Source organism: Elgaria multicarinata, chromosome 4, assembly GCF_023053635.1.
Source record: "Elgaria multicarinata webbii isolate HBS135686 ecotype San Diego chromosome 4, rElgMul1.1.pri, whole genome shotgun sequence".
NCBI classification, from domain to species: domain Eukaryota; kingdom Metazoa; phylum Chordata; class Lepidosauria; order Squamata; family Anguidae; genus Elgaria; species Elgaria multicarinata.
In genome coordinates, this window is record NC_086174.1 from 39,951,053 (window position 1) to 39,965,973 (window position 14,921).

Here is a 14,921-nt window from a genome sequence, read left to right on the forward strand (position 1 = left end):
CATGTTCACCTGGTGGATGTCACCCCACTTCTGAAATCTCTTCATTGGCTTCCAATTCACTCCAGAATCCAATATAAACTTCTCCTGCTGACCTTCAAGGCTCTTCACGGTCTAGCTCCTCCCTATCTCTCCTCTCTCATCTCACACTATCGCCCCGCCCGGGCTCTCCGCTCCTCTGATGCCATGCTTCTCGCCTGCCCAAGGACCTCCACTTCCCTTACTCGGCTTCGTCCTTTTTCTTCTGCTGCCCCTTACGCCTGGAACGCTCTTCCAGAACACTTGAGAACTACAAACTCAATCACTGCTTTTAAAACTCAGCTAAAAACTTTTCTTTTCCCTATAGCCTTCAAATATTGAGTTTGTTCTGACTCTATACTATTAGCTTTACCCTACCCGGTGCCTGTTTACACTTCCCTGTGCCTGTTTGCATTCTCCTTCCCTCTTTATTGTTAACTACAACTTATTAGATTGTAAGCCTATGCGGCAGGGTCTTGCTATGTACTGTGTTATCTGTACAGCACCATGTACATTGATGGTGCTATATAAATAAATAATAATAATAATAATAATAATCCTAAACTTACAACTGCACATAAACTAAAATGATAAATTTTGGAGAGGTTTAAAGATGAGTAAGAGTAACTATGTCAGGATGCATTCTTTAGAAGCAGAAACAGGATCCAAACAAAAAACAATCTAGAGTTTTGTAAACTGCGGATTAGAAACTATAGTCAGGATAAATTCTAAGGCTAAGCAAAAATAAGAAAATAGTTCTGTTTAACTTATTTGGTCTGCTCTTTGTTTGCAAAAAAATTAACTATATGCTGAAGTGACAGGATGCTGGTTATTATACCTTATGTATCACCGTTATCAGCACATACAACTACTATGCTAGGACTGAGCTAATTATTCCCTAATAACCGATCATCAAAACCAGTTGTGTTTCTGTTGATAAAATAGGTAATCTATGTGACTTCTCCCCTCAGCCCATTTTTTTCTAGTGGAGCAGCAGTTCAGCCTTAGAGCCATGCTGCTCCCATGAAAGGACATGTCCACTAAAGCTCTGTAGCCTTGACTGACAGAACTGTGCAATTTCTGTATGACTCTTAACAGTCTGGGAGCTGAGTGTCAATTGACAGTTTAGAGGTTCTCTCTGGAAACAGAGATGGGGTAAGAGTCATCCGTGTTTTCTTGGTGATTTGATAGGGATAAATGGCAAATGGTAGAGGCTGGAAGGCAGTGATTGCTAAAGACAGGGTGGAGGATTTCCCTTGGAGCTGGTGCTGGATGGTTCAGTTTCCAACAGAAAGGTTTCACAAATTCCTTTGCCACTGACCAGTCTCCTTTTTGGCCTGCTAGCAAATGTCATTAAAAGTCAATCAGGTTTGCAGGCAAAAGTCTTGCAATGACAGTTTCTTTTGTTCAGGAAGGTTGGGAGGGATGGGAAAAGAAATAATAAAGACATAATGGCAGCAAGCATCCATTGGGCATGACCAAGGAGGACAGTGGTCATATTCCTTGCACTGTTTCTGCAGTGAACCTATAATAAGAAAACTGGTGATGCAATGCGGCATCCCAGTCCTCAACTGCCACAATGGTGTTCAGGATGAGGGAAGGGAAAACAAACCAATATCAGGTGCATCAAACCATGGTTTCTTTTACTGATTGCAAATTAGATCCTAACTTGTTTAATAACCCATGGTTAAAACAACCTAAGGCTTACTTCTTATGTGTTACGTCAAAACGCGGCTAATACGTGAAAACAAAACTATATGAAGAATTTCAACTCTCTCATTATTTTTCTGCCTCACGTTTAGAGTAAAGCTACTACACCATCATCCTCTGCTATCTACAATATTATACATTTTCTCCACAATATCCCATGATACTAAACTAAGGAAATTAGCTCTGGAATTTTTCATATACATCCTTAAAATGCTTAGCTTTCCTTGTCACAAGTATGAAACACACTTATAAATGAGCATGGGAAGATTCAATTACCATTTATGTGTAATATAAAAATGTTTTTATAATCTTCTGTAACAATAAAAGTGCTCTTATATTTGTCAGTCTTACCTTCACAGGTACAGCCCTGTCTTATTAAGCCAACCATCAAAGATGTGCACTGATTGCATTTGGTAGGGGTATTAAAAGATTTCACTACAAACTGATGAGCCTTAGGCTGTGAAACAAATAGAAATAGAGGTTAGGTACCAGGTACCTTATAGGGGAGAAAAAAGTTGTATGTTATAGATAAAAAGCCTGGTTTTGCTGTGCCAGTAAAATTAGGACTTTTTTTTTTTTAGTAATATTAATTCCAGGTTGTTCCTATGTCTTAAAATAGCTCAGTCATTATTGATTACTGTTCAGAGAACAGCATCAGCACTCTGAAGAAAGCTGACCCATGTCCCAGCAACTATGTCAGTTGTCACCTTGAAATATCAAAGTATATAGGACTTTTAAACTCCTGTGCATTCTATAAAAGTAGCTAAATAATAGGCAGGTGAATGTAAAGATATGGCACAGGTGAGTAAGTTGCCTGAGTATAAAAATACTGAGGCTTTACATAGAGGAGTGAATTATTGCTTTATTTTTCATTGATGAGATAGGCAGTTCTACAGTCTCAATGACAGAATATTTAAGGTAGGAATGCATAGAAACCAAATTATTATGTTTGTTTCACTTAGCTTCCAAGACTATTTGGTGATGAATAAATGTAGTTTTTCTTCCACTGCAGATGTTACGTTTGAGAGAAATTCCTACATCTGTGTTATGAATAATATGATTTATAAATATAACCAGTAACTGCTTTATCTCTTTCTGTTACAAGATTTTTTTCCAGCTCTGCCCAGGAACCACTGATTCTTTTTAAAACAGAAAGAGGCTGCCTTAAAAACAAAGAAATATGCTTGCTAGACCAAACCAAAGGTCACCTGTGAACCAAAACACATAGAATTGCTGCTGTCATGTCTATCTTGGCCTACAGAGACATTGCCTCAGCGTCCCGATGCCCAAGAAAGTGCATTTCACATTTTTAGGTAAGAGGTTTGCTGTGATTTTAGTGAAATTCTAGCCAGAACATTTGACTTGGTACCTTTGGCACAGAAAGTCCTGAACCAATATACGGTGACCTCATGGTTGGTGTGTGAACGGGACGCAGAGGATGATCTGAAACCTGAACACAGATAGATTATATAGATTACTTAAGGTACAGTATGAAAAGCACATCACTAAAAGATCAATGACAGAAACAAATTGCTGCAAAAAAGGGCACAAAAACTAAAGGAGGCAAATAAACGAAAAAAGCATTTACTCTGGATAACATGCTCAGCAACTTGCTATCTTAAAAAAAAAAGTGAAGCACCTTTAAATTCTCCTTTACAACCATTAACATAGCTCACTTAATTAACAAACAAATGTGCTTTACTTAAGTATATGTTCCACTGGTTCAACCCCAAATGCTCAGTGACAGAAAGGAGCAATTCCTATTTAAGTAAAGAAAATTCACAAACATAAAATGATACTTTACAATGACAACAGAAACGCATAAATATTTTACTCTCTGACGTCTGTCCATCAATAATGAATGTTATTATTTAGGAGTTCCAGCAGAGGAAGTACTCTAGCTTCTTATAATTTGGGATAGATGTGCCATTCTGCATCCAAGAAGTGACTTTGGAGATTATTCCTTTGGAGGTACACCAGTAAAAATGTTTCATTCATCAGAACCTGCCATCTGTGATGCATATGGCTTGTTTGAAGGAAATGCTGTGACATGAATCTTGGACCCAAATTTTCCCAACTATACTGGAGTGTGGTTGATTATGTGAACATCTTTGCATCAATATTGAATTTACAGGTGACAGAAGTACAGGTAGCTATAAAACATGAAGGCCAGTTACATGACAGCAATCTACTTAAGCATTTGGCATTTCAAAGTCAAAAGATATAAGAAAGAATGAATTTGTAGTAGTATGTGACATATTAACTGTAAAGCCAGGATAGCCATGAAAAGCCCATTGCATAAAACTTTCTATTAACCATGAAAGCCCAAGTAATGTTTTGAAAAACTAACTACTGCAATCAAAATAAAGGGAACATTCCACAAGAATATAAGGCTAGCAAAGAACTACTTTGGCTTATGCAAGGGGATTTGGGAACCCAGTAAAATGAGTTATTTTCTCCAAACAGCAGATACATGCTCCACCCAACCATACAATAATGCAAACTATATTTGAAACTACCATCAGTTTCAAAAACAGTTTGTCATACAGCATGGAAGGTTGCTTAAGTCTAAAAGCCCCTTTGGGTAGCCTAAGTGTAGGATGGAACCCAAAAGGAACACCCACAGGAAATGTTATGAAGATTACTTAGCAAAGCTCAGCAACGCAGAATAAAAAGACTTAGCAGCCAATAGAGGAAAAGTAAATGAAGCAATGTTCCATCCTAGATGCAACTGAGAAATACTTGAAAGGAAGATGCAGCAACAGCAATCCATCTTACCAGGCCCAGCCTGTACCATTTTCCACCTATTAACTTTGTACTTAGGCAATTTCAGAAACTGACATGGCAGCAAACCAAGATTTGCCAGTAAATGTACATTCAACAGGGAGTCAGATACAACGCCAGCTTCCTGATGATTGTACCTAAACAAGTGTCCACTGCACGCTCATTTCACATTTAGGTGTATTTAACTTCTATATGAGTGTACTGGTCCTTTCATACAGACTCATTCAGTTCAAGAACAGTAGGTCACCTTAAACAAACTAACAGTGCAATTCCATTTATTCAGAAGTAAGTCCTACTGAATTTAAAGGAGCTTACTCCAATGTAAGTAAGCACAAGGTTGCAATGCAATTCATTATGAAACTATTTGATGCTGTGGCATGGGACAGACAATTCTTAAGCAAATGTTCTGAGAGAGAGAGAGTACCTCAATTGGTTCAATGTCACTAGCTGTGGAAGGGGACCTAGATCTTGAATGAAGGTGACACTTGATATCTTCATCCCGCGAAGGCGTATTAGATAAGGTAAAATTTTCAACAGAATCAATCTAGAGAAACAACCAAGGGAAAGAAACAAGTAAAATAAAAGAAAAAAAGAAAAAGGAAAAAAAAAGGGGGAGGAGGAGAAGATTAAGTAGCCACTTACGATAATGCACCAATTTTTTAAAAAACATAGAAATAATAGGGGAGTGATATTTAAGTTTATTTTTAAATGAATAAATAATAATTTGATATTAAAATAGTAAACATTTGAACCAGGTTACCTGTCTGCAATGGCAGCATATAACCAGTTCCTCTGAAATGGCAGGGATCAGTAAAGTCCACCATTTTATTTGAGCATTTATTTGTTGGCAGGATAGAGCAATTAAAATCAAGCCTATGTTTGTGCTTGCAGGCCAATGAGGCTCTCTTACGCAGTCATTATAAAAAACTAACTATTTTTGATACTTCCATCGGCTTTTGATTTGCCATTTATAAATTTTAATGGATAGCAAAGTAACTTTTCCAAAATATTAATTTTAATCTTAACAGTGAAAGAATGATACCAAAGGACTAAGAATAAGAATACATTTGGAAGATGATTATTAAAAAGCAATTGCCAGGATGACACATACTTAAACCAATTAATCAAGTATGTTTTTTAAAAATTCATTCTATTTTAGCAGATCTGTAAGTCTGTAGTTGTTCAACAATAAGAAAGAGAACAGAAACTAAATTTGCCCCAATAAAGGATACATTTCTGAAGCAAAATAATAGAAAAGTTTCTATTTGAGAGTAGCACCTTGGTCTACATTTTCTAATTTCAAATGTTTCTGTCATCATTAATATCGGAATTGTTTGATGGTTTAGCTGTAATGCAATATTTACATTTGTGAACAAAAATGTCCTATCAATATTAATGATAAAGACTGCATTCAACACACAAAGGGACATAGAGGAGCTCTACATATTTTCTTACAGCGCTACACTAGAAATGGTTTTGCTTAATTTAAAATATCTTTGAAGGAAGAAGGTTCATACTGAAAATCTACTGACTTCTCTTAGTTGAAACTGTAGTTTTATAACAAGCTCTCCCCCACAAGAACAACGACATGGCACAGGGAACGTCAGTCCAAAAATTACACTTCCTAACAAAAAAAGTCTAGTTGCTCCTTTAAAAAATGCCATTTTGGTAAACTATACTTCCTTAATAAAAATTATCTGTAATGCAATTTATTAATAACTTTAACAAACTGCTGGAGAATGATTTGTTATCACGGAGTACAAAAAATGTAACACCGCGGAAAGGACATATCCAAACTAATTTTCTTGAACATGTATATACATTTGCCTTTTAAACAAACCATTAGTAGAGAACAGGTATAAGATAATGACTGGGTTCACACAACATGATAATTGTGTCGTTGAACTGTGGGTTGTTATTGAACCTTAGCTTATCATGTTGTCTGAACTCAGCTGCAATAACGAAACATGGTTTGTTAACCATGAACAACCCACAATTCACAAACCAACAATAAACCTTTGGTTCTCTTCATAGGTTGTTTGTGGTTAACAAACCATGGTTTTTTAGCATGGCTAGGATCAGACAACATGATAACCCACACTTCAACAACAACCCATGGTTCAATGACAACCCATACTCAACCCTTGAGTGTGGGTTACTGTGTTGTCTGAACCCAGCTAATGTCTGGTTTCTACTTTTTCTTTTTTTAACAGGTGCTTATATTTGTCAAAACAGCAACTGAGGCACAAAATCCTGCTCAGTTCGTTTTACAAGTGTGAGAGAGCTGCATGGTTTAGTGGACATATACATAATAAAACACAATATGATCATCAATACACGTTTGCTACATATAAACAAGCTGTTTCAAGCACTGCAGCAATCACTAGCAGATTTTTTTTTCTACGCTCAGATTTAATAGCAAAAATGTGTAATTTTATGCCACACTGGATATCAGGTATTATATTTCCTTTATTTAATATAGTTTTTGAAAACATTGCTCATTCACACTGAACACTTCTAGGGAGTATTAGCCTTTTCTATCTCTTTTGGGTGCATGGTCTGACATGGTTTCTAAAGATACTTGTCACGTACATATTCTTGACAAAATTGACTGCATCATGTGCCATATCTATGTGTCAGAATGGCATGGAGGAGATACAGCACTATTAAAAGAATTATCTTTCTTTTAAAAAACCCATTTTTACATCGCTTTCTATGTTTTCTTCCAAAAAGGACACAGACAAACGCAAGGAGAGTACACATGCAAATAACTGGGGGTACATATCTGCTTAGGCTTGCAATATATACGTCTCACAAATTTAGTGCTTCCATCCTATTCAATGGCCGTGATTCAGGGAAGAGCAATCCATGGACAGAAGCAGGTTTCTCCTTTGCATGTGGTGGAAAGTCCAGAAGGCAAGCAGCAGGGTACACAACTGTTGCTGTGCTTGTAGCCCCCCTCCCATTCCCAGGTGGATTTCATCCACTGCAGAGGAGGGGAACACGGTCCAAGCAAACTTTCAGGATTAAGAAGTTTTCAAAGTACCTGGACACTCATAGATTTAGGGATGAGTCCTTAGTAGAGATAGAAAGGCTTGCGGGGAGAAGTGTGTATTACAGGAAAAAATGGGGTAAAAACATTCCCTTCCCACAATCCCCCAAAATCCTCAGGAAAAAACAGAAAAAACAATGTTTTTAAAAAACTGCCTCCCTTCCACCCCTCCCTGTCCCTGGGGCTTCACGACTGTAGTCTTTAGCCATTCAGGTACATATATTTCCTACACCCAGAGCAAATGCCTGTTGTATAGCGAAATCCCTCAACAACAGCTTAATGCACGTGTGCAGTGTCCTAGACTGAGCATGCACTGACTAATGAATGATCAGTGTTCTCAGCTTGGATAGAGCTAATTACTTGTTAGGTCACAGAAAGTGAGTTCCAGGGTAGACCTTGGTACTCCCCTTTTCTTCCAGTCAATCAAGCAATTAGCATTGTCTGAACTTATAATCTTGACCACATCCTACATGGTAGCTGGGTGGGGAAGGCAGCCTTCTAATCTGCTCTTGTGTCTTTGGTAGTGTTCACTGTATTTATCATTGGCACAGTAAAAGCAACTAAAGTCAATTTATTTATTGATTTAAGATCATGAGATAAGTGACTGCATGTTAATAATGAATTAAATTAATTCCCCAAGTTAATAGCTTCCCTATGATCAGTGTTTCTACAGGATTTTAATTCTGCTCATAATTACGCCCCACAACCTAATTAGTTTTTAGGTCATTTTTGTTTTTATGACATTCTAGAGGCAAGAGTGCAACATTAAAAACAAGACCACCACACACATTCTTGAGGTTTTCCACTTAAACAGTACTAAATGCAAGGGAAGTATTGAGTAGCCATAGCACAAGACAAGCAGCAAGATAAATATGCAAGCCATAAAGAGCATCAACAAAAATGGTCTACGTTAAACAAAGGCAAAGGCATGTGCATTATTAGGCAAAACTAAAAGGCCACACACAGCACACATAGCAAGACATCCTCTTACACGTCTGCCTTTGTGAGCTGGAATACAGGAAGGAGAGCGCTTTAACAGAGAAAGGAGGAGACTGTTAACAAAATGTCATGGAAAGGTACACAATTCAGATCCACATTTCTATCACAAGACACACACAACAATATATATATATATATATATAGTACTTTGAATTACAAAAACAGAGATACATGTACTAAGGTATTCCTTTTATGAAAATAAACCAAAAGAAAGTAAACACAGGAAACAATTATTTCCAAGGATGTACATTCAAATCACACAATTTGCTAAAACTCAAGACGGTGTGGTGTAGTGGCTACAGTATTGGACTGGGAGTCAGGAGATCCTGGTTCTAGTCCCCACTCGGCCATGGAAACCAAGGGCTTTGCCAAACCTACCGGAAAGTCTGCGACGGAGAAGGGGAGAGCCCGCGATGCAAGTATTGTGGGATGTCGCCCTAGTCTACATGTCAGGCGCAATGAGCTCAAGGAGAGACTCATCACGTCTGCCTTTTTTTTTTTTAAAGGAACGAAGTGCACAAACATTCGTGCTCCAAGGTAAGGTTGTTGTTGTTGTTTTTTAAAAAATGGGTTCCCCTGCTCCCCTCACCCTGCGCCCCGTGCGCGGCTCATGGCTCTGCGAGAGTAATTGGGTGGAGCTGGGAAAAGCCGCAAAAACGGGCCACACGCTCGCGGTCTCGGTCTCAAGACTACAGGACAAAGTGGGCCCCAAGGGGTAGGCTATATCCTGGGGCCAGGCAGGGTTGATCCCTGCCTGAGCTCGGGATCCCCTGTGCATCATCTGGACGCACAGGGGCGATCCCAGGTATCAGCCTGGGATATAGGCTGGTCTAGTAAAGGCCCAAGTCACAGACTCTCAGCCCTCACAGGGTTGTTGTTGTGAGGATAAAATGTAAAGGAGGAGGATTATGTACGCCGCCTTGGGTTCCTTGGAGGAAAAAAAGTGGGATATAAATGCAATACTAAAAAAATAAAAAAAATAAATTTTAGACTAACAGCCAAACTAGATGTTAAATGCATCCCTGTGTTTAATATGCAAGATTTTAAAAATGGAAATAGCATCCATCTATATTTTTTGTTCAAACATTACACTGCTTCTAAGAGCCAGTATAGTGTAGTGGTTAGTGTGATGGACTACGACTGAATCCCTGTCCAGCCATGAAGCTCACTGCGTGACCTTGGGCCAGTTACCATCTCAATAACATGCCCCCTCTGGAAGACTCCTTTTCGAAGGATGACCTGGAACTTCCTGAGGAAGGAATGCTGTGGAGGAACAGCTGGTATTGAGGGATCCTGGGCCCTCATAAGAACAACCATGCTTTATCAGACCAAGGGTCTTTCTAGTCCTGCCTGAGGAATAAAGAGTCTCTCATGAGTAAAGGGACTCCTCATGAATAGACTATCAATAGAGGAGCAAGACTCCTTGTGAGTGCACCATTCCTCAGGGGATTCTAATAGCTGTGCTTTGAGTGGGACTCTGAAGGCCCAGGCTTAAAAAGCTTCCAGTTCAAGGCACAGGGTGCTGGAACAGCATCTGTGCACCAGCTCTCAGACTTCAGTCTTGTATATCACCTGACTACCTAGCTCTTCGCTGGAATCCCATCACCTAGCTCTTCGCTGGAACCCCATCACCACACACCGTATTTGGACTGTCTCCATACCATACTTCTGGTACTGAGCCTTTCTAATTCCTAGCTGTTCTTTCTTCACAATACCCAAAGCAGGACATTCTCAGAATAACTACTTCACAGGATTATCATTATGTGAACTGCGCACCACACCTTGAGCTCCTTGGAGGAAAAGTGGTAAATAAATGTAAGAAGATGTAATCATTATGTCCATATCTATTATCTCCTGAGTCTTATGGGGGAAGAAAACACTTTTGGGCCAGGTCATATGCTCTAAATATTCCATGGTCACAGCCACATGCAGGAAGTAACCCACGAGCAGACACAACAACAACGACAATTGTTACTTCCCACAATCAGGACTGCTGCTTTGTTCACATAATTCACAGCCGTAAAGCAATGACTATCAGTTTAATTATGTAAGCACAGCTCATACATTGCTTCTTCCACACAACTGCATCCAAATGTAGGATTTCAGAACATATGAACTGGCCAAGTCAGCCCAAAATATGATCCATTTCCAAGCACAGTGCATCTTGAGGTAAATGCATAACTCAGGTTAGTTATCCCATAACATCATGAGACCAACCAATTTTACTCTCCATAAGGATGGTTAAAGAATGCTTAAGGGAGGGATTTCCCCCCACACTTCCAACGCATACTTATCTGGGAAATGGGGAATATAAGCTACAGTAGTGTTTATGAGTACAGAACCATGAGATGGAACTTATTTGGGATCAATTAATGCAATATATGTATGGTGTTTTGGTATCTCAGGCATTTCACTTGAAAAGTGAGCTCTCCATCCCTAGAGCAATGCATAAAAATCTGATTACAGAGAAGTTAAAATTAAATTACTGAATTTTAAGTTTATTTAGCAGTATTTAATTCAATAAGAGTAACAGCTTCGGTGGACTGTTTGACAATAGTCATAAGAGTTATAAACTGCCCACCGTTCATTCTATTTCTAGCATTTATCTATCATTCAAGTTCTGAAGAGACAGAACACGAATGGATGTAACTAAGGCAAGTAGAGGAAGTTATAAACCTTAGAATTTAACTGAAGATTCACTGTCTAGATGGGTTAATTAATGGGTTTCATTTCTGAAACGTTCAGAAATCTTTTAGAAGGTTCTGCCACTGGTAGAGACAACAGTTGTATTATATGTAGAGAATTTATAGAGGAGAGATGTTAAACTCAAATGAGAAACTCCTACCCAGCAGCTGTCCAATTTTCTTCACAAAATTTGCATCTTCTGAAGAAGGAAGGAGCTGGAGTCAATGCCTAGTTTCTAAAAAAACATATCCTGCAACATCTTGCCTGCCAAAGTCCCTTTACCACTTACCAGCTCTGACATTCTTTGGGCCTAAACACCCCTCTGCAGCTTCTAGCTTCTCACCCTCTGACCCACTTTCTACACACCACTGCCTAACTTCCAAAGCCTTTTCATATGCCAAACAGCTCTCCCTCTCCAACCTGCAAGACTAAATAATCCGTGACATCTAAGATCCTATTTCCAAAGGCTACCATCAGCCATATCACACCTGTTGCCCAAGACTGTAACTGTTGGTAAATTGCTAATACTGCACTCCTTCAAAGCAGAAGTGCTAATTCAATGTGTGTGTGAGGGGGGAGTGTGCAGCAGGAACCACCTTCTAGCCTTGACGTTGGTTGTGTAATTTGTGTACAATTTACACAATTTATGTAAATTGTACACAATTTACAAGGGGTACAATTAATAATGGCTGAATTGCCTTCAGTTTGATTCTATCCCCAGGCCTTCTTCAACCTTGTGCCTTAAAGATGCGTTGGATTACATATCCCATCACTCCCAGTCAGCATGAGGTGACAGGAATTGTACTACATCACATCTGGAGGGCACCCAGTTGAGTAAGCCTGTTTTAGAAGACTTTTTTTGGGGGGGACCTCACTCACCCCCCGCCACTTCTAAATTGATTCATAATGTTGGTTGAGCTCTATGGTAATTAATTCCCCCCCCCCCCCCTATTCTCTGAGCATATACAAATCTCATTTTCTATTCTGTATAAGAACTTTGAGAGAATAACGTTTAATATGTATAACTTGTGTACTACAAGCAGATTTGTATTTGGAAGCAGCTAATTACAAGTTTGTCAACATTACTAGGTACTACAGCCCCCCCCCCCCCCCGGGCATTATGTTCAATATCCTTGTTGTATGCTGTATTTTCTATTATCAAGTAGATATATACACTCTGCTTTGTATTGATTTTTTAAAGACAGTATTTAGTGCATTTTTAAAAGATGGTTTCCTCCATAATAGATAACTTCTATCTGTTTTCCTTATTTATTGAATTATTTTAAAGTGATTGAAGCAAACTGTAGGACAACTTTTGCTAATCAGTTGAAGAACACTTTTATTTTCATTTATTAATTAAATTTCTATACTGCCCAATAGCTGAAGCTACTTGAATTTTAATTTTCTTTTACCCACTGTTTGTTCTAATAGAACATAATGAAATGTTAGAAAACACAAATTCATATAATCTTAAATGTATAACAGAAGAGTTCAAATTTCCCTTAGTGAGAAAAGCATCCCAATTCAAGACACATTACTACTTGTGATCTTTTGTTAATAGAACTTAGATATTGAGAATAGTTTTCACTGAAATAAATTTCATCTATCTATACCCAAAGGACAATTTTAGCAATATTTCTCAGAACTTCAGCCTACTGTGATATGTTTGTAGAAGAGGAGGACAAGACTGAAGTGTGACTATCCTATAGGGCATTATACAACCTATGGACATCTTGATAGACTCTTCAACTGTTGGAGGGTTAGGTATATAACTGATTGGAATAAGGCTGGATCAGGTTTGAGGGAGATTTCTAATTCTATACATTTTGATACTTCTTTTAACTGTATTGAAATTCAATAAAAAATAATGACAACAACAAAGAACCTTGATATACTGACTAGATTTTTTTTTAATTGCCAGTGCTAATTATTTAGAAATTCTATAGTTGGGCATGAAGGAGATGGAAAGTATAAAAACGTGAAAGCAATGTCCTCATAAAATGTTGTTTAAAGATTTCTGCAAGTTTTGGAAGAAATGGAAGCATTAATGATTCTAGCCTAGTAGATGGAAGTGACAGCGGCATCCAACAGTCACCTAACCTTCATATAGGTTAGCAGTCTCCATAACTGGGAATGGGGAGAATCACACAAGATTTTTTGGAAGGCTACAATAGGCAGGGAATATTTATTTAACTATGCTACATACAATTCAATTTAAAGTTTAAAGTAAAATGCAGCTCAACTTCTCCTCCTCTTTCTTTTCTTATTTATTTATTATTTATTTATTAAATTTATATACCGCCCCATAGCCAAAGCTCTCTGGGCGGTTTACAAAAGTTAACCACGGTGGTTCTTACTCATCGTGGCTTTTCTAGAGGGACATGACATGCTTTGCCAAATCATGCTGTCTTTTACCGATCCAGAAATTTCCTAACTATTGAGCATGCTTTAAGTATGACTGCTTTCTGGATGTTGGTGTGGATGTATTTTGGTAGGTCTCGTTTCTGAAGGTTTTCTGTATTTGATGTGATTTTTTTTGATGTGATGGAGGTGACTGATGTGATTAACAGAATAAGTGTTGCCATAGTTCTTTAACTTCCATAGACAGTGGTGTGTTTTTTCTCTCTTTTCCAATTCTACATTTTTGTTATTAGGTATTGCTAAGTGTGTGTTTGGGTGTTTTTTTTGTCTATAACTGTTATGCCTGGTCAGTTGTAGGATACTGTTTTGTTCCTATGAATTGTTCTGCCCCAGTATATTTTATGATCTGCATTTTCCAATATTGTTTCGGGCCAATATGTATAGGTTGTTGGCCAGTTGTTGGTGAATTATTTTTGTAGCTGTACTGTGTCCGTCCATAGAATCCAATTGCTGCCAGAATTTTGCATCCTCCTGTTACATGGTGTGTTGTTTCTTGGAATTGATGACATTTCCTACATAAATCTGTTGTTACACTATTTTATTATGTATTTTTAGTAGTTCTTGGTTGCTATATCTTGATCCTTTATGGCTATTAGGAAGCCTTCGTTTCAGAAAATGAAAGTATGGCTTTCCTAAGCCATACTTACAATTTTTCTTTGTTTATTTGTGGGTTCTGTGTTGTTGTTGTTGTTTTTATTTTGTAAATAATCTTTGGACAGTTTACAAAATATTCTCAAAAAAGGAAGCACAGGACCAATGCAGAAGGTCAATGGTGAGCTACCTATGGAGGAAATGAGCCACATGTAGCTCAAAATGTTCTCAAAGAAGGTAAGTACAGGACCAGTACCACAGGTGTCCAGTAAGCTACCTACAGAGAAGGAGCCAAAATTTAATGCAACTGCAACAATGACTCATTTGTCCTCCCTCCATCTGCAGTCTACAGTAAAGTTCAGCTGGGGATCCAGATGCTTATTCCCCCCCCCCCCCCGCTAACAAAATAGAGAAATTACATGCTTCCTTTTAGTGTAATTAGAGTAAACTGTAATTGTTCATAGCTTTGTATAAATATATAAATTACTTGTCTGGGAGAAACACAGACTAAAACATTGGATGTTAACCGGATAAATGCAAAGCTTATGTTCTAATAAGTAAAGTTGCTTGATGACATACATGAAATTGTATGTGTATGTAAAGTGAAAAAAGCAGAGTAGAACCACACTCAGCATCTTGAGATGGCAACATGAGAATATCTTCC

At 38.1% G+C, this 14,921-nt stretch overlaps 1 protein-coding gene across 7 annotated transcripts in view; it reads right to left on the reverse strand.

Moving 5' to 3' along the window:
• CDC42BPA (CDC42 binding protein kinase alpha) overlaps nt 1-14,921 on the reverse strand; it is a 195,599-nt gene that overhangs the window by 30,710 nt on the left and 149,968 nt on the right. For 4 of the 7 annotated variants that reach the window (XM_063124145.1, XM_063124144.1, XM_063124140.1 and 1 more), the window contains 4 exons: nt 8,553-8,591; nt 4,934-5,053; nt 3,095-3,175; nt 2,077-2,182 (listed from right to left, as the gene is read on the reverse strand). In XM_063124145.1, coding sequence (XP_062980215.1) covers nt 2,077-2,182; nt 3,095-3,175; nt 4,934-5,053; nt 8,553-8,591 — 346 coding nt within the window. The remainder of the gene's footprint in view (nt 1-2,076; nt 2,183-3,094; nt 3,176-4,933; nt 5,054-8,552; nt 8,592-14,921) is intronic. The other 3 variants (XM_063124141.1, XM_063124142.1, XM_063124143.1) reach the window with 3 other exon arrangements.